A 21,229-nucleotide genomic window follows, 5' to 3' on the forward strand; every position below is an offset into this window, starting at 1 on the left:
AGATTTTTTACTTAGTTGACAAAGTAAATCATTGTTTCCAGGACGAGGCGTACTCGCCGTCGCGTCCAATGACGCCCCCGCCGCCGGTGGTGCCATTAGCCGACATAGCGCTGCCCTCGAACCTGCAAGAGATTCTCGCCACCTTAAGCAGCGCTCAGAAGCCGCTCCCGGCGACGTCGATATGCGGCATACTGCACCCTAGAAGCTGCCGCACATATTATGGGTGCCCACGGGCTCGTTTGTCCCCTGGCGAGATTATTGATGCATTTTATTATTGCTACAAGCTACTACTAGTTACTAGCTACAAGCGCTGACCGCATTCAGCTTAGTATATGGAAGCTCTTAGTAACTACAAACGGAACAACTGGCTAATGTTGGGAAGTTGAAACCACCAAGATGTCCTATGGAGCTGTTCGTTTATCCTGTGAAACCTAGCATAGGACTGTTAACTCTCAATTAACGTTTGTCGTTTAGATAGTCTGATAGTAGGAGGGATACACGCCTTATAAGGCATAAGTACAGAACACACATCAGGAAATCTCCCATCTGGGTATTACATATTTTTTTTACTTTAGTATGGTTTTTGTCTGATTGACTGCGTCATTGTATTTTAGGTAATCTACGAGTATGTGCGAACTTGTGTTTTACCTTGAGAATAAGAATTGTTATAAAGAAATTTATGCTGATCGTGGCATGTTCAGGGAGTATCCACTAAAGCTGATGAAAAGTTCTTGAGATGTGACTACTTTTTATAGCATATAAGATTACTAAGTCCATTACAAGGCATTGTCTTCTCTTGTAACCAGTGTTATGGTTATGACTCAGTTTTTAAAATAGGATGCAGTACAAGATTTTTAATAAATAATATTGTTACTTGCAAAGCATGATTACTTATTCTGTATCTTTGTAGAGCATATAAGGTCATGAGCGTTAATTTGGGACCCATTTTGTGAAAAAATCCTTTGAATCGTCATACAAAATGACAGATATTCGAAGTCGCTCGTGGCTATATAATATATCTAATTAATTTTATCCGCCTGCCCGTCGCATCAACAGGCCATCTACTGCACTGTGAATCTGCTGAGAATATGCTTTTTATAAATGAGTGAAGACCAAAAAGTTACACCGTTAAAGCTGCGCGTTAGCAGGTAGTTAAAATTTACATTGTGAAAAAAAATAGTATTATAAATACCTGCTAACGCAGCTTTGTAACGGTGTACAACTTTTTGGTCTTCATCCAAATTTCTACTTTTGTAGACAAAGTTTTTAATTTCTTTATGGACTAGAATTTTTTACTTGTGCATACATGCTAAGCATGTAATCATTTCGACAATCTATGTGTGCAATAGATGGGGTAGGATTGGTCAATACTATTGATCAATTAATGTTAAGTGTCTGCCACCACATTATATACATATTTATATTCCAGTGTCAACATCAGACTGTAAATAGTATGAACCTTAGTTACTAGATATTATGAAATCTTTTAATGCTGTGTAAAGTATAAAATTAAACTTATATTGGCACAATAGAACACATATTTCGTTTCATTTAAACTCCGTATCCTGCATTCAGCTGCTTTCTGCAAAAGCGCAGTTTGAATGCAGTTGACATAAATAGTAGCATCAAAACTGCAAGTATATTGCGGTCTACTTTTTTATTTTTATTCGTCTGGATGGCAAACGAGCAACTCTGTTCATATTCTTGGCGAGCACTTCTGACGCCTGCATACCGAATGTAAACTATGTAGCATGGTTGTAATGCAGTTATGTTACAGTTGGCACAACTAAGCCTAATTTTAGGTCTAAGGACCAATATCTAGAAGCATTTTTGGTTTTATTTTCTTATTTAATTTACGAGACAAAACACCAACATAAGTATTGTTATTATTAGACTAATAAGCTTTGAGAAATAGGCATTAGGTGGCAACTGTTTGCAATTTTTCCATTGAGTTCAAAACATCTTTAAATATGGAGACAAGGAATAAGGACAAATTTCCGAAACTTTTGGGATAGGGACAACGCTGCGGGTGTAAGATAGTAATGTTATAAATTGTCAGCATCAGGAATCTCATTAGGGTTCACAAACACAAGTGTGCGCTTCAATGAGGTTGAGCGCAGATGTCCAATCCATTGGGTCCCATTGGTAGGCCATTTTTTTAAATTATAGCTTGGGTAACACACAATGACAGAAAACATACACTTATATATTTTTAAAAATATTTATATGCTGTCATCATCATACAAAGATGCTTTTGATTGTTTCTTTTCAATTTGTATGAATCGGGTAGCTCATCAGAGTGCTGTTTTAAATTTTTAAAGACTTGCTCTCGTAATGATGGATTCTTTTCAATCTCTTTTCCATTGCCAGAACTTTGGTTTCCATAAGTTTTCTCCTTGGGACATGTCTCAAAGCATATTCCCAGTCTCCAGTCATTTTCAGGTCTAGAAGTATTGGTAACATGTGGTTGATATTCAGATTTTTCTTTGATCCAGGGGCCATTCAAGATACCTATCAAGTGGCAATTTTGCCATTTTGATACCATCTCTCTTAGCTTTAGCTAATGACAGTGGTTCATTGTTTACCTGAAATCAAAATATTAGTTTTTTTTTTAAATTGTATCATATTTTTCTAATTTCATTTAAACTCATCTTTAATCTCAACTTAAACATATTGATTAGATTTTTTAGCCTTTTGGCTAAGTTTGCAGGCAGTGTATGAAGAAATCTAAGTATGAATCTAGCTTTGCAAGTCAAAATCAGAGAATTCTTCAAGTCTCACCTTGTCTACCATGCAGCCTATTATATAAATAGCATCATGATCATATTCTGTAAGTTCATTTCGACAATGTGGTGTGAGATAAACTAATTTCTCTTTTGGAAACACATCTAAATAGCTCTTAGTATGAATATTTAAAGGCAACCACGGCTCTTCTAAGATGGTATATTCTTTTGAAGTTGTTCATAAAAGTATCCCCGCATGTTCACATTACACATGTGAACATCAAAAGGGTCTTTATGTATCCTATTGTCACCAAAAACAAAAGTCATCTGTTTAGCAGCATTTACTGCTTCCCGATATATCATATTGCCCTCATATGAACAATCTACAACAATAGGCTGACCGTGCATTATGGCTTGCAATGCTCTGAAATATAAAATACATCTAATTATATAAATTGGTAACTAGTTAAATATACAAGCTATGTAATATGGTATTTGACAACTCCTGAATTTCCTATATCCTGTATATTATGTTATAACTCTGCTATATGAAAGGTAGGTTAAAAATTGATTTTCTGATTGCTGACATGCATCAAGCTTTAATTTATGAAATAAATAAAAAATAGTCAATATACCATATTATGGACTCATCCACTGGAAAGTAAAAGCTGTTTCAATAATATAGATATATAATACTTTTTAAAATATATATTATTTGTAATATAAGTAGTGACAAAATTGAATTAACAGGATCCATAATTGTATCCTTAACATATATCATGCTTTTTTAATTAAAATCTTACCTATAGTTATCAAAGTTATTCATGGATTGATCTCGAATTCGCAAAAATAATGATTGATGACTGATGCCATACATCACATCATCAGGATATTCTCTAACATCCTCCTGTTTTGATTCCATAAAAGCTTGTTTTCTAGCCTCTTTCTTGGCCTATAGAAAATATCAAAACAACAAGTTTAATCTATTGTTGCATAAGTAGACCTTCATTAAAGTTACAAACTGCTACATATTATGCAAGTAGGTACAATTTTAGTGAAAAGAACCCAGCTTTCAAAACAATTTTGAAAGAAAGTACTAATTTACAGTCCAGGAAACTGAATCATGTACCAGGGTGGAACCTTTGTGCTGCGGTGCTGCTGATGTCATGTTGACGTTCCATACATTTTCAAAGAAATCCAAGCGAAAGTGATTTTAATAGGTTCCACCCTGGTAAGTGATTCAGTTTCATAAATTATGATATTATTATGTTTCAACCAGTTTGAACCAGTTTTTTCTAACCTTTCAGTGGTGTCAATATTTTAAAAAGTTTAAATTTAAATATATTGATGCATAGCCCAGTTTGAAGCTATTATTTAACTTTTGATTTTCCTTCGACTTTTCTGTTTTGAATAAATATAAAAGATATGAGTGTCGTTGGTTTCGACTTTGTAGCTCCAAAGGTGCTTCCAATTGCTTGCTTTTAAATTATCTGGTGCCCTGGCGACCGTCTTGACGCATCACTTCTACCTCAAGCATGAGAATTCGTAATTTCTTTCAAAGGTCTGCATCACCTTGACAAATCTCATCAACAATTGTTCTGAGAAAAAAAATGAATAATTTAAAGTAGAGTAATAATTTAAAGTAGAAAAAATACTTTATGTACATTTAAAACTGGTTCCTTTCGGAACCGCCACTTCGTACCTGAAAAATCATCTTCTATTGCTTGTGAAAATTGACTTGCAGGTCGATAGAATGTTGGTAATGAAGTTAACAACTTTTGATCTTGCAATTTCCTGATTGTAGGCTGTCTTAAATGACGTAAAATTGCACGAACACAGTACATTTTACTTTATCCAATGAATAGTACCGGTAATTTTAACTGTTCTGTTATAACTAGGCCACAAAAGAAACTAAAAAAATCTTATGGATTAAATAGGTATAAGGGTTGCTTTTGAATATTACTGATTACAGTTTTAATAACCTATTGATAAGTAAATAATGAAGAATCGAATTACGCGATTTTCACGACCGATAATACCGGGATGGAATAGACTTTGGAAATACCGACGCTGTTTTTTCGTGAACACGCACCACGCCCATAGAAGCTCCTGTCAGTTTCTATGGGCGTGTACACAAAAAACAGGGCCGGTATTTCGATGTCGGTGTTATCCGGGCCGGAATTAGGGTGCGCCACATGAAGTTGCTAGTAAGCACGTTGTCTTTGTAAGGCTTGTTGAAAAAAATATCGATATGTTTTTTGAACGTATCGATATTTTTGTGTGATATTTATACATAGATACCACAGTGTAAGAAAATGTAAAAAGTTTCTAGACTTTGGAAATACCTACAGAATACGCGTGTGTTAGATTTAATAAAAAAAAAGATAGGGGTTTCAATTGTTCATCTGAGTTTTGTAAAATTATCTTACTGTAAAATCTAGAAAATTATAACGGGCTATGGGTATATAATATAGAAGAGACAAATTTTAGAAAAACACAAACAGGCTGAACATTTATTTTACGGTTTTCACTTTGTACAGTAAATTTGAATTGACTCAAAGTAAACTTAAATAAATTATTTTGTTTTAAATAAAATTACCACTACCAGCTAAACTAGGTACGTAGGTCCTTAGCTAATAATACGAAAAATACTTATCTGTGACAAATTAGACTGGAGACGGGGAGTCCAAGCCGTTAAGCCATTCCCAAGCGAAATACCCCTCTTTGCGGGTGAACATCGGTATTTAAGGTCGATCCCCACCTCCGTCCATTTGTCACAGATTGAACAGTTTAGATACTCTTTATTGATTATACATAATAACAAAATGATTTAAATTAATGTTACAATAACAAAACTTATAAATTAAAATAATTTAGGTGTTTACATCCTATATTCTAACACGGCCATACTGACAGGTACTTCGTCCTCGAAGTACAAGCTCAACCTAATTTATTTATTCAATTTATAAACATTACTCAATTGTCGTGCTGACAGGATACAATTTAGTAAACAATATATTGAAAAGTTAAAAATAAATGAATTACATTACATACCTATGATCTACTTATTAAAGCTAATTAAATAATCAACTTCATCTACAATTTACTGAACTATTATAAGCGTTATTTGCTGAAACTTACATAATATTAGAATTATGTACCTTAATAATAATGATTAAGTATAATCGGTCTACTTAGTAATCAACAACTTTGGCTGTGTGCGACCAATCACCCGCCGTCGGTGAAGCTTAATCACCCGCAGACAGTGAATACCGGACACCAGCTGAGGTCATTCATAATATAATAATATAATCCCAATCACCTTCATTATTATAGCATTTTTTAATATATTTTAATTCAAACCAGCTACATAACGAAAACATAATGTTTAGTGACAAATATGAAGGTAGCTTGCTAATAAATAAATAAAATCCATTACTTATGTACTTACATACATTCCGTGAGCTGTTAAAAGGTTTTCAGATTTCGTCGGCAAATATCAAGTATGGTGTAAAATTGTAATTGTAAGAAAATTAAATAAGTTTTACAACTGTCACGACGAAAACCGAAAGACCTTATAAGATCCCACGGACTGGAAGAACCTGCATTAACATGTGACGAAAAACAAATTTCGATTATACAAATTCATCAGGTAAATCACCTGGCCATAGCCGAAGTTTATCTTTCGCTACTACTATGTTTCTTAAATGACCAATACCATTTAACGAGTACCTGTCATTATCTAGAATGTTAATAATCTGATATGGACCTTTGTATTTAGCACTTAACTTATTATTTCTTCTGTGATCTTGATTGACATAAACAGTATCACCTACATTATACTGTATATTATTTCTACGAGTCTGATCAAAGCGGTCCTTTGATTTTTCAGCCACCTTCTGAAGGCGCTGTTGTGCTGTTAATCTATCGGCGCTAACATCTATTACTTCATCGATATTATCTAATACTTCATCTAATCGAGCCTGTATGCTGGGGATGTTAGAATTTTTACCAATGAGTAGCCGCATCGGTGCAAATCCGGTTGATTTTTGAACAGTCGTGTTTAAAGATAGTTGTACTTTACTTAGTACGCTCGGCCAGTCTGACACATCAGCACAGCTAGTAGTTAACATGTCAGTAATAATGGCTACGTAACGCTCAACTTGTCCATTTCCACGTGGGGTACCCGTAGAAATAAGGTGGTGGGTAACTTGCCATTCTTCAAATAACTCCCGCATTTGTCGAGAATTAAAATTTGTGCCGCGGTCAGTTATAATCAAGGACGGAGTTCCGAAAGTAATTACAGAATTACGTACTTTATCGACCAATTCTTGAGCAGACATGGTTTGTAGTGGTTCTAAAATGCAAAACTTGGTGAATCCGTCAATAATTATAAGCAAGTACTTATATCCATTACTTGAACGTGGAAATGGACCCGTACAATCTAAATGTACAGTATGAAAGGGGATTGGGGTCTTATCTATAGGGTGTAACATTCCTTGTTTTGGACCAGAATGACTTTTCTTCTCAACGCAAACAAGACAGTGACTTATATATTTCTTTACAAATTTAGAAATACCAGGAAACCAGAAGTACTCCAATATTTTTTCAAGGGTTTTATCAAAACCAACGTGACAATTGTCGTCATGGAACAAACGGAGAATACCTAATCTACTACCTTTTGGTACGTAAAGCTTTGGTATAGCTGTCAATTCTGGTCTGTAATATAATAAGTTATTTTGAATTGTATACTGATTATTATCCAGATCTCCTGACCGTACTTTTTCTATTAAAGCTTGAGTCTCTAAATCCTGATCTTGTGCAGTCTCTAACCATGAGCGAGGAGTGTTTATAACATTCACAGATACACACTTATCAATTTTCGAAGGTAGGTTTGAAATTTGGCAAGTGTCTATCTGCGCTTGATTTAGTTCTGGGTTTCGACTAAGATAATCTACATGACTAACATACTGTCCCTTTCTGTATTCTATCACAAATGTAAAGTCTTGCATATAACTCCACCATCGTGCTACCCGTGGAGATAAATCCCTTTTGTTAACAGTAGATTTGATTGCATTACAATCCGTAATTATTTTAAACTGAATGCCCAAAAGGTAAACGCGAAAATGTTTTAATGCATTGTAGATAGATAGGGTTTCCAATTCGTAAGAATGGTACCGAGACTCACAGGGGCTCGTTCTTTTACTGAAATATGCTACCACCCGACTTACACCTTCTGATTTTTGTAAAAGTATAGCACCATACCCTATGGCGCTGGCGTCAGTATGTAATTCAGTCTGCAAATCTGGATCAAATATTGATAATAAAGGTTCTTTCGTCAAATAGTCAATTACGTAATTACGAGCTTCCTGTTGTTCCGGTCCCCATTCCCAGATTTGGTCATTCTTTAGAAGCTTGGTAATACTAGCAGTTCGGGATGCAAATTCTGGTATGAATCGCCTAAAATAACTCGCTAGTCCCATGAACTGTCTGACTTGCTTTATGTTTGCCGGAATCGGGGAGTTAATTAAAGCAGATACCTTTCCTTGACTCGGCTTAACGCCTTGATGTGATATGGTTCGTCCTAAATATTCAATGCTTGTTACAAAGAATTTACATTTCTTTAAGTTGATTGTAAAACCTGCATCACTCAAAGCCTTAAGAGTTTGGTTAAGGTAGTCAAGACCTTCAGATATTGTGCTAAAAGGTATCAGCAAATCGTCAATGTAGACCAAGAGAAACTTTAAATCTTTCACTGCTTTCGTTATGGCTCTTTGGAACACTGAAGGTCCATTGCAAATCCCAAACGGCATTTTCAAAAATTCAAAATGTCCATCAGGCGTAACGAAAGCAGTGTACTTTATGGAATCTGGTGCTATAGGTATCTGATAAAACCCGTTTTTCATGTCAATAGAAATATAATATTTCGCTTTGCCCAACCGATCTATCTGGTCTTCGATAAGGGGGAGGGGGTAACGTTCTTTTTCAATATTTTGGTTTAATGCTCTATAATCTATACATAGTCTGTCGGTGCCATCAGCCTTTTTTACTAATAATACTGGACTTGCATATTCAGACTCACTTTCTCGTATGATTTTTTTCTGAAGCAAGTCATTTACAATATTCTTGACTTTCTCTCTTTCAATTGGAGCCAAACGATAGGGTCTGTAGTAAATTATTTTGTCGCTTTTTAAACGAATGGTGAGTTGACCTGTTTTTACCGTGCTTATGTAGTTGTCGTTAGGAAAAATAGAAAGATAATTTTTAAAAATACTAATCACACTATTCTGTAGGGATTTATCTAAATGACTCAAACAGATTACAAGATCACTCAAATAAGTTTTAATTTGAGCTGAGCAAATTTGCAAATGGGGTTCTTTATTTTCAATTCTTAATAACTGACTACCCGTCGCATCCATGAAAATCGCAACGTCACTATTTTGTACTGCATTACGTCCAATCAAACAGTCGTAATGAAAGTCAACATCTTTAGCTACATATAATTCTAGGTCTATACAGGTATCATTCAATTGTACAGACCCTATTATTTTGGCAAAAACATGCATTTTTCCATTTCCAATACCGTCAAAATACAAAGAACACGGTAAAAATGGACAGTCCAGGCGCTTTGCTACAGATTCTCGTATAATACTACAATCAGCTCCAGTATCTAATAAAGAGTCTATGAAGATATTATTTATACAAATTTTCGTTAACTTATTTTCTAGTCATTTTGGTTCGACATTGTTGATGTTTTTTTCTTGGTCAAGTTTTTGAGAACGTTGGAAACACCTATCGGAAGAATGACCCATTTTTTTGCAAACCGTACAAGCAATGCGATGAAAACATTTTTCAAATGCGTGTCCCACTTTATTGCAAAAAGAACAAACTACCCGCATAGTTTGATTTTGTTTATCAGTCATGGAATCTTTAGCAAACGGCTTAGACAAACTATTAGGGCAATGTACCTTCAAGTGTCCATTCATCCCACACGAAAAACAAGTTTTATCTACGGTTCGCGAATCGGATTTAAAACGTTTGGCGTTATTTGAATTTACTGATTGGATAGTGGTTTCTAACGGTCTTTTTCTAGGTATCTTCTCGTAAGAAGAAAATAAAGTAATAAGTTCTTGTGTTGAACTGACTGCACTATTTAAACTAGTCATTTTGATATTTATTTCATTGATACCCCCACATACAAGCTCAATCAACTGAGGTTCCGTGAAAGCTATTTTGGTGTTACGTAACAATCTTATCTTTTCCCTAGCGTATTCACAATAAGTGTCCGCAGAATCTGAAGTAAACAACACAGCCCTATTCAATCTTTCTGACAAATTCTTTTTCTCAGGATACAAATCGACTAGAATCCTTACGCAAAGCCTCCCAGGACCTTTCAGTCTCTGGTTCCCACCTTTCGAACCACAACAATGCAGAGCCTCGTAAGGCCTTACCGGCTTTGGCAGCTTGCTGGATGCTGCTCCATTTGAATTCAGTACCGAGTTTTTCGATGCTTCTGCACCACGCCTCCGCGCCGCAGTCACTCTTCTCGGGGTCATAAAGTGGAAGCGCGACGTCGTCGTGCCGCTGGTTAGACGTTAATGCATCTCGAATGGTCTTCACCAAACTTTCCAACAGCTGAGTAGACTCCATGAGGCAAATGTAAAAAGTCAAAGAAAAAAAAAAGATTAGTATAATATTGTGATTATTTTTCGGATCCCACTTCTGATGTTAGATTTAATAAAAAAAAAAGGGGTTTCAATTGTTCATCTGAGTTTTGTAAAATTATCTTACTGTAAAATCTAGAAATTATAACGGGCTGTGGGTATACAATATAGAAGAGGCAAATTTTAGAAAAAACACAATCAGGCTGAACATTTATTTTACGGTTTTTCACTTTGTACAGTAAATTTGAATTGACTCAAAGTAAACTTAAATAAATTATTTTGTTTTAAATAAAATTACCACTACCAGCTAAACTAGGTACGTAGGTCCTTAGCTAATAATACGAAAAATACTTATCTGTGACAAATTAGACTGGAGACGGGGAGTCCAAGCCGTTAAGCCATTCCCAAGCGAAATACCCCCCTTTGCGGGTGAACATCGGTATTTAAGGTCTATCCCCACCTCCATCCATTTGTCACAGATTGAACAGTTTAGATACTCTTAATTGATTATACATAAAAAAAATGATTTAAATTAATGTTACAATAACAAAACTTATAAATTAAAATAATTTAGGTGTTTACATCCTATATTCTAACACACGCATGACTTAACTGCCGGTTAGTGCTATGTTTTTTAAGCAAATCAAAGGCAACCATTATGCGAAGTGCGGCCTTGTTGCGGAAGCTCATATTACTAATGTTATATATGCCTTTATAATGCCAAAATGTGAACCTTTTTCTGAAGATGTCTTGCACGGGTGTGCGCTTAATAGAACGTAAATAGCAAATAGAAACGGACGAAAAATAAATTTGAAGTTTTTAAACAAAACTGTTACCGAAGAACTAATTAATTATTCTTGCATCACAACTATTACATATCTGCATGTTGTACCTAACATATTTACGTGTCACACATACGTAACTATGCTCCGTAAGGAAGCCCCTGAATCAATCAATCAATTTAAAACTATATTCAAGCCCTATAAGCAACATTATAAGTCTACATAGGAAATCTCACCCTCATTTAAATAATTTCTGCTCTATATATTCGTTATGTTATGTTGTTTTCCGTCACGCAAAATGAAAATAGTCTTGAGTGGTAGGTACAACTTAAATAAAAGTATTTTTAAAAACGGTCCATATTACAAAGCAATACAATTATACAATAGAATTCCCATAGATTTAAGAAGTGAACAAAATAGCACATCCTTTAATAATAAATTTAAAAAAATCCTAATAGATAAATGTTACTACTCGATCTCGGAATTTATGGAGGATGGTTTGTAATAAGTGACCTCTCACGTCACGCACGCGCACAACGCATTATTGCTACAAGTGGGAAAAATGTTTCTGATCTCAAGTGATATTTGATGTTCCTTTATTAAGTTAAGTTATTGTAGGATTCATTAATTAATATAGGTACAGAAATTAGTTATTGTAAAAGAAAAGATTTTAAAATAGTAAATACATAGATTATAACAATTATAACAACAAATGCTATACCCTACCAGGGTTCATGTTAACTTTAAGAGCTTATGTTACATGTATGCAATATATAAATAAATAAATAAAAAATAAAATAAAAAAAGTATCACATACAACACACTTGTATATAGCGAGTTTCACCATAAAATCTCATTACACACAATTTTATGATATTCAGCGCTTAGAGCTTTGTACATTTGATTTCACGCGTCTAAATGGCTATTAAAACTTTCCCATACACTGCGCATGATTTCATTAGACGGTAGCGTGATTGGCAGGTGTCGGGATATAGTAGGTGGTTCATTAGAGTCCCGTTGAAACCCGCAACCGAATTGATGTTGATGAGTCTGATAGGCTGATAATAAGTCGGAGAGCGGAGCTGCCAGAGTGCTCTGAATTAACTGAGAACCAGTAGTCAAAATCATCACCATCATCATCAGCCGGAAGACGTCCACTGCTGAACAAAGGCCTCCCCGTTAGAACGCCACAATGAACGACAACTCGCCACTTGCATCCACCTGTTTCCTGCAACTCTCCCGATGTCGTTAGTCCACCTGGTGGAAGGCTTGCCAACGCCTCGTCTTCCGGTACGTGGTCTGGTCACCACTCGAGGACTTTTATCTCCCAACGGTCATGTAGCATGGAAACATGTGAATATTATATTTTAATTATAGATGAGCGCTCGCCCACCCTTCGCAATCCTTAGTTATAAAATCTTAAATAATAAAGATTATTAGCTAAGTAATTATACAATTTTGTAATGTTATTCTGATTTATAATAAACTGTTTAAATATTTTTTTTTAATCTGTTCTTCGAGCGATGTGGCCCGCCCTTCGAGCTATGTCGGTGACTTTAGTTCTTCGACGGATTTCCGTATTCCGGATTCTATCGCGCAAAGAATCTCCAAGCATAGCTCTCTCCATAGCTCGTTGCGAAGTCAAAATATCGTCATTTAATTTCAGGGGTTACCCCCTGAATTGTTTCATGGTATCGACTGATTGTGAAATACGCCAGATTATGAAGTTCCTAGGCATGTCATGAAACGCCGCCATTTCATGAATTGATTGGCTAACACGCGCCATATTATTCAAAACGGTTCTCTAATTTTTCGCCGATAGTATTTTTCTTATTCATTTCCCAAATATTTGCTATGGACGAACGGTTTTTTTTTATTTGAAATGTATCTGTTTTCTGTAAGTATTGCTTACTATTTCTAGTGTACAGTAAAGAGTCTTTGTATTGTATTGTATATAGTAACATGTTGTTACTAAAACATTGCTGCTTTAATAGTTACTTTCACACCTCTCATTCAGAAAAGTACCTAAGTTTTCCTCCCTGACTAGATGGATCAAAGTGCAACTTTTCTGTTTAAGGCTTTTCTAAGTGTTTTTTTGCAAATGCAATTTTTGAAGTGGTATTACTCTATTCATTTATTTTACTGTGACATTTCTAATTATAATTTTAATTTTATTTATGATGATACTCTTGACATTAACCAGAAAAAAAATATTAAGTTGTAAAAGCAGATAATTTTGCTTCCTTTCCTTGGACATAAATAACTATTTCTGAATGAGAGAAAAATATTTTTGCGCCGAAAACAGCTACCACCTGTATTTTTTTAATGCGTTAACAAAATTGACATGGGAATTTATAAGCGGAATAAACGAACTTGGGCTGCATAAATGTTTGAATCTTTTAGTTTTTAAAGGACGTTCCTTACTCTTATTCAAAGCTCGTGTTTTTAAATAACTACCTTAAGTTAAGGTAAGTAGGTAGCGTAGGGAACCACTGCAATGGACGCAATAAAGGTTTGAGTTAGGAAGTAAAACACCATAATAGTAGGACAGCAGAAACACCAGGTAATCGAACTCTCGACCCTTGACATCGCGGGTGTAAAACCGAGATTCGTTCGCATATAATCAGCCTTAATTACTCACTAATCATCATGTTGCATTTATTGCCGCGGATGTGAACGGTACAGTTTATTGCTTATGATCAAGTTTATTAGACTAGAGCAGGGATTCCCAACCTTTTACCCTATGCGTCTCATGCAACATTATGCAAAACTACACCCCCTTAGGGGCTGAAATGGGGAATCGAAATAAGAAAATTAAAAAAAAAACAATAAAAATACAAGGAGAAATATTGACCGTGAAACAAAAATTAGAATTTCAAGCTCAGTTAATGATGGACTATATAACACACTAACTTATTTGTTGAAATTAGTTTGATAAAATTTGCGGTTTACATACCTACATTGTAGAAATTAAATCGCGAACTCAATGTGTGGAAATTGCAAATTTCATCTGACTTATTTCAACAAATGAGTAAACGCTTATTTTGTATCACGTTCAAAATTTCAGCATGTATAAATAAGTGTGTTTATTTTTACCCGACTGCGCGACTCAAAGGAGGGTATGTATATCAGCATACGTTATGTAGTCAGTTAGTGAGAACACTGTGGCTGAATTGTATTAATCAATGTTCATAGAAGTTGGTGTACGGTGGAGATCATTTTCAACAAGCAGTCTGTGCTATGAGCAATTTTGATAAAAAGTTATATTAAAAAGCCGCCCGCGCCCCCCTTTGAATCACTCTACGCTACGTCGCCCAAGAGGCACGCGTCTTAACTGGTTGGGCATCCCTGGACTAGAGCCTGCTGAGGTAAAGTCTGAATGTAAGTAACCCGAGAGTTACAAGAACACGGCGAGCACGTAGCCTTTTCGTTGATTGGCTTGAAGGGAATGTAACATTTTGTTAAAAAAATATGTACTACATCTTTTGCTGACTGTGCTTTCAAAGTCAATGTCAAAATTAAAATAGGTACCTTTATTCAATTTAGGCTATAACAAGCACTTAAGACTGTCAAAAAAAATCTACCTTTACAAAGAATATCTCTGTTGAAAAGAAACCAACAGGAAACTAAACGAGGTAACTTGTGATCCAAACTACACATCCGTACCTTGAAAGTCATAGAAAGAGAAATACAAACGTGTACAAAGAAAACTAATCAAATTGTTTTTGACTTAACGTACAATTTTATTGGGTATGTTTCCTGGGGAAAAAAATATTATTCAGTTCAATCCTTCAGCTAGATTATTAGAAAATCGGACACATATTTTTTTTCTTTGTCAATTCAAAAAAATGGTAAGACATTTAGCTAGGTTATCTATCAGAAAATCAGACACATATTCTTTCTTTTCTTAAATAAAAAAAATTTGGTAAGAACAAATATATATGGCAAATCTTACTATCTAGTAACAAGTACCTGTAACCTAATATGTTATGATATGACGAGTAAAAGTCATCATCATCATCAAGCCGAAGACGTCCCACTGCTGAACACAAAGGCATCCCCCTTAGAACGCCAAATGAAATGAAACTCGCCACTTGCATCCATCAAGAAAGCTGTGAGTTAGCGTCTGTTGACACAAGACAAGAAGTCAGGTAGTACCTACTCGTTTCTAATCGTAGCGCTAACTACGTCTTTATTTATTTACAAGCTTATATTTTGCATCACAAAAAACTATACCGTTTATACTAAATTTAAAAGCGGTTAAAAACTTTCGATATTCCAAAACATATATTTTTTATTTGTTTTGGTACAAAAATTATACAAAATTTGTCTCAGAAGTGTTTTTGTTCAAAGATTGAACCTTTTTATTTAGTTTTATACTTTTTAATGTTTTTTATTGTTTATGAATTAATTCGTAATTTTAAATTATTAAAAAGAGACTCCATTAAATGTCATTCAAGATATTGGGTGTCTTATTTTCCTCTCAAGGATATTTATTTATTTAAACCCAATTATTATTACATTAATTAGTTTACAATTTTAATCATTTGGTCCTTCGTTCAATTTAGAATCAGTGAAATTAAAATTTAGTGCAAAGAAATATTAAATTACTTACATATCATTTCATCCGAGACAAAATGGAAGAGCTGTCAGAAATGAAAACCAAACGTGCTTCGATAAAAGGTGGAATAACCAGGATACTGAATTATGTGACGGATAAAAACAACCACTCCAAAATTGACGAAATAAGGGTTCGTATACAAAATTTAGAGAACTATTTGAGCAATACGACCTCATCCAAGTTGATATTGAGAAGAACGATCCGACGTCGATTCAAGCCACGAAGAAGACAGGGCAAGGCGTTGAAAATAAATACTTTTTTGCTAAAGCCATAGTTTACAATTTATTAGAAGCACCTTCATCATCATCACTATCATTAAGGGCGGAGATGGCATCAGCGCACATAACAAGTTCAAATTGCCCAAATTAGAGATCCCGAAATTCGATGGCGAGATGCGGAACTGGCCAAACTTTAAAACATTGTTCATGCAGTGATCGACGGCAATACAACCCTCACGACACGGAAAAGCTCTTCTATTGAAGTCGGCTCTTAAGGTGAAGCCGCTGGACTTATCTCTGCGTTAGCTGTTGGGGAGGAGAGCTACCTTAAGGCGTGGAGTATTCTACAGGACAAGTACGAGAACAAATGGTCGTAGTCAATTATTACCTAAACAACATTTTCAATTTTTCAGACGATTAATAGATCAAATTTAAAATTATTCTTAAATAACTTGCAGCAATCCTTAGATAGCTTAAGTGTCTTAGATTTACCCGTACAACACTGGGATTTAATAAATTATTTACATAATTTGTCAAAAATTAGACAAATTCTCTCGAGCTGCTTGGGAGTTTCATAGAGAGCACAACGAGTTGCCCAATTTAAGAGATTTAATGGACTTTCTCAGTCATCGAGCTACTGCCTTCGAGATTTTTAAATGACAAGTCTCCTATGAAACCTCATCAGACTCAGCAAACTACACGTACATCTTATGTGTCATCTAAATAAGCTCTAACTGTTTGTGTAATGAATCACATGAATTGTTCAAGTGCCCGATTTTCCTGGAAATGCTTCTATTAAGCGAAACGATTACGTCAAAGGAAACGTTTATGCTTCGGATGTCTTATACCGTATAAATTTGGTCATAAATGCACTGAAACTTGCAGCATTTGTGGCAAAAGGCATCATACTACCATCCATGTGGAGCAGCGAGGTGCGTCGTGCTTGACGACAAGTAGCACGAGCGGCGCGGCAGCCAGCGCGGCTGTGGAGCAGACCACGAGTAAGGTAGCCACGGTCTCATCGGCTCTTGTGAATGACGCCGCCACGATGCAGTCGCATGTTACTGCTCTCTACTGCGTTAATTAAGGTACAATCTGTTAATGGTAGCTGGCATACCGCTAGAGCCTTCTAGATTCAGGTAGCGAGGTCAATATTATTACCAAAGAGCTAGCAGATAAGCTCAATTTAGCTCGTATGGAATCTAGGATAACGCTTAAAGGAATCGGTAACTTGACTAAGTCAACTAGTGATAGCGTACGTTTACATGTTGCTTCGAGATTTAATGAGTCCAACTTTAGCATGAACTGCGTCGTATCGGATCATGTTACGGTACCTTTACGCACATCTTTATATTAACATACAAATTGGAAGATACCCAAATCTTGCAATTAGCAGATCCATTGTTTTACTTACCACAAACAATCGATTACTTATTGGTGGAGAATTATTTTATGATTTATTAACCAACAACGTTATTGCGATCGGCAATAAAATGCCCCGACTAATTGAGACAGTGTTCGGCTGGGTGACAGCTGGCCCTTATGAATGCATAGCTACTCGTTCGGACGTAGCTCAAGTAGCGTTATGTTCAAATATTACCCAGTGTCCGAATGACATTCTGTCAAAGTTCTGGCAGATGGAGGAGCTGCCTTCGGCTCAAGTTAAGTCCCCGGAGGACGAGTATTGCGAGAAACTTTATAGTGAGACTACCACGCGTGAGGCGGACGGCAGATTTGTTGTCAACCTTCCTATACCGCATGAGAAACTTCAAACGTTAGGTGACTCTTTTAAGAAAGCATACAGCTGTTTTATGTCATTAGAGTCGAGGTTATTGCGAGATAACGATTTATACCAACAATATAGAGATTTCATTCGTGAGTTTATTGATTTAGGACATGCGGAGTATATCAATAATTTTAGAGAAACTGGTACTACTATCCCAATATTTTATCTGCCTCATCACGCAGTTATTAGGCCACAGAGTGTTTCTACTAAATTACGAACAGTATTTAACGCGAGTTCAAAGAGTTCAACGGGCGTGTCTTTGAATGACATTATGCTTGAAGGCCCGAACATATTTTCAGAAATCACAGATATTATTCTGCGCTTCCGTACATTTCAGTACGTATTTTCTGCGGATATTGTCAAAATGTTTAGGCAAATTAGAATAAACGAAGATCAGAGACCTCTTCAAAGGATTCTTTGGAGAGATAGTCCGAGTGAATCACTAAAATGCATTCAACTTAACACTGTGACCTACGGAACCAAGAGCGCACCTTACTTAGCGTTTAGGACTATGTTAGAACTAGCTAATATTTATGAACACCAGTACCTGTAAGTAGCGAAATGGTCTCCGGCTTCAATGCTACATGGACGATATTTTATACGGATCCAATAATATCGAGAATGCCATTAAGATTAGTTCAGAAATAAGCCACGTCCTCGCTAAAGGTCAATTTTTGTTGCATAAATGGTCAAGCAACGATAAAACGTTACTTGAAAATTTACCTAACTTTCTTAAGTCATCCGAGCACATTAAAACGCTTGTAGTTGACAGTTCGTCGGTTTCAACTTTAGGGTTAAAATGGGATTCAAATTAGATAATTTTGAGATGAGCGTAAAGCAGCAAAATCTTCCAACTTTACAAAACGAACCATATTGTCGAGTATTGCAAGAATATTTGATCCAATGGGATTCTTAGGTCCATTTGTTATATCTGGTAAAATACTTATGCAAAAAATTTGAAAGAGAATTTAGATTGGGATGACAGCGTCCCAGAGCACATTCTTTAGAGTGGAAGAAGTTCAACAGAGATCTGGAGGCTGCTACACAGATAGTGGTGCCCGTAAGTGCTTTCCCGCAGTGCCTGATAGAGTTTATTTAGTTGGTTTTAGTGACTCGTCAAGTTCAGCATACGGAGCTTGTGTTTATTTAGTAGGTGTCACTGCAGAGTCAATCTCAGCGCAAATTGTAATGGCAAAAAGTAGAGTCGCTCCTTTAAAAGCTCTTACGATTCCGCGACTGGAGCTAAGCGGAGCTCTATTATTATCTCGACTTGTAGTCAAAGTTAAGGCTGCCTTGTCACATGTTATAAAAATAGACGAAACGTATTTATTTTCTGATTCCAATATCGTTTTAAATTGGATCAAATCTCCTTATGAAAAATATACTATATTTATAGCGAATCGCATTTCTCAGATTATCACCAATACAGATTATAAACAATGGTATTATGTCAGAACGCATGAAAAATCCTGCGGATTTATTAACGAGAGGCATTTTCTCTCAATGAGTTGAAGGACTCTATTCTTTGGTGGCGTGGTCCACGTTGGTTAGAGACTCCTGTGTCAGAATGGCAGTTGACACATACGGGCCGTCCTCTGACCCAGTTATGTTAGAATTAGTTAATACTAAGTGTGTCACTTCTACTACCGTAGAAGCTAAAGAAGATAGCTTTATAGAGTTGTTTACAAATTTTCCAAATTTACGGCTCTCCAACGAACCATTGCATATGTATTTAGATTTGGTCATAACGCAAAAAAACCCAAGTAATAAGTTGAACGGTCCGCTATCTACATTTGAGCTACAGAGAGCACGAAATTTTATAAATAAAAACAGTACAGCATCATAGTTTTACTACGGAAATTCATGACTTAAAAGGCTAAGAATTCGATTAGAACTAATAGTAAACTGCTAAAGTTATGTCCAATATTAGATGAAGATGGAATTATTAGGTTAGGTGGACGGATAAGTAACGCTTCTACATCGTACAATCATAAACACCCGATTATTTTACTAGAGATAATCATGTAACGACTCTCCTTATTAGAAAAATTCATTTGAGTCTGTTTCATGCCGGTATCCAACTACTTTATCTACCGTGCGATTACAATACTGGCCAATTAACGGGCGGGCGGAGGTAAAGCGCGTCATACACAGTTGCGGGTCGTGTGCATTAGGTTTAGGAGTCAAACGTGTTGAGCAAAAATGGCTGACCTACCAGCCCCGCGAGTCAATTTAGAGAAAGACCATTTTTACATACTGGTGTCGATTTCACAGGTCATATCCTAGTCAAATCAAATAGATTACGCAATGCCAAATTTATTAAAGGATATATATGTGTGTTTGTTTGTCTATCTAGCAAATGTATCCATTTAGAGTTAGTCTCAGATATGTCTAGTAATTCTTTTATATTAGCTTTAAAGAGGTTTATCTCTAGATAGGTTTATGTCACTATATACTCAGATAATGCTAGTAACTTTAAAGGGGCTCATCACGAATTGAATCAGCTTTATAAGATGTTTTAACGATGAGAAACAGTATAGCGAGATTATCGATTATCATCATTGAACTCTATCAACTGGAAGTTCACGGTACGCTCGCGAGCCACATGGGTGGAATATATGAGGCCGGAATTAAGGCGGCTAAAAACTTATTAAGCGTCAACTGGTAAAACGTTAAATTACCATACGAGGAACTTATGACGTTAATCGTGCAAATAGAAGGCATTCTCAACTCTAGACCTTTGTGCGCTCTCTCTGACGTACCTAACGATTTAACATGCTTAAAACACCGGCACATTCTTAACCGGAAGCTCTATCTTAGATATCCAGAGCCCAATTTTAGAGCCTGGAGAAGCAACCCTGTTGTTTTATGGAAACGACTTTCTATTATTAACACCAATTTTTGAAACAGTGGATGCTACAGTACCTTTCTGAGCTCCAGCAAAGGCCAAAATGGGCTACCAGCAGGCAAATTTAGTTATCAATGACCTAGTAATTATTTAAGATGAATTAACCCCTCCCGGCGCATGGCCCTTAGCGCGAGTGGTAAAAGTGCACATAAACACAAAGGACGTTTAGTGCGGTCCGCGACTGTGCGCACCGGCACGGGCGAATACGACCGACCTATTAATAAATTAATTTTACTTTTACCTAATCGGCTTAGTCCATTCAAATTATATCTTCCTTATTTATGCAAATTTTTATAACAAAAATATGTACTAAGTTACAAATAGTCAGGCAAATTAGATTTTTACCCTACAAAAATTTATAGATACTATTTAATTTATTTTCTTAATGAATTGTTACTTTAATTACTTAAGCTTATTCGATAATTGCTTTTAATTAAATTAAATTGTCATCATTGACATAATTTATGACTATAATTATTTATGATTTTATGTTATGTCTTATGAAGTTATGTTTTTATTATGTCCTG

General features: G+C 35.7%; 2 protein-coding genes across 3 annotated transcripts in view; both read right to left on the reverse strand.

Annotated features, from left to right (window-relative positions):
• Positions 1 to 21,229, reverse strand: part of LOC141433234 (uncharacterized) — a 337,942-nt gene that overhangs the window by 37,782 nt on the left and 278,931 nt on the right. The window lies entirely within an intron of this gene.
• On the reverse strand, positions 2,297 to 3,705 carry LOC141433771 (mitochondrial ribonuclease P protein 1 homolog). Its single transcript, XM_074095875.1, is given in 5 exon segments — positions 2,297 to 2,498; positions 2,501 to 2,585; positions 2,782 to 2,939; positions 2,942 to 3,147; positions 3,527 to 3,705. Coding segments are annotated over 5 exon segments (759 nt in total). The 5' UTR covers positions 3,646 to 3,705; the 3' UTR covers positions 2,297 to 2,307.

Source organism: Choristoneura fumiferana, chromosome 12 (genome assembly GCF_025370935.1).
Source record: "Choristoneura fumiferana chromosome 12, NRCan_CFum_1, whole genome shotgun sequence".
Taxonomy (NCBI): Eukaryota; Metazoa; Arthropoda; class Insecta; order Lepidoptera; family Tortricidae; genus Choristoneura; species Choristoneura fumiferana.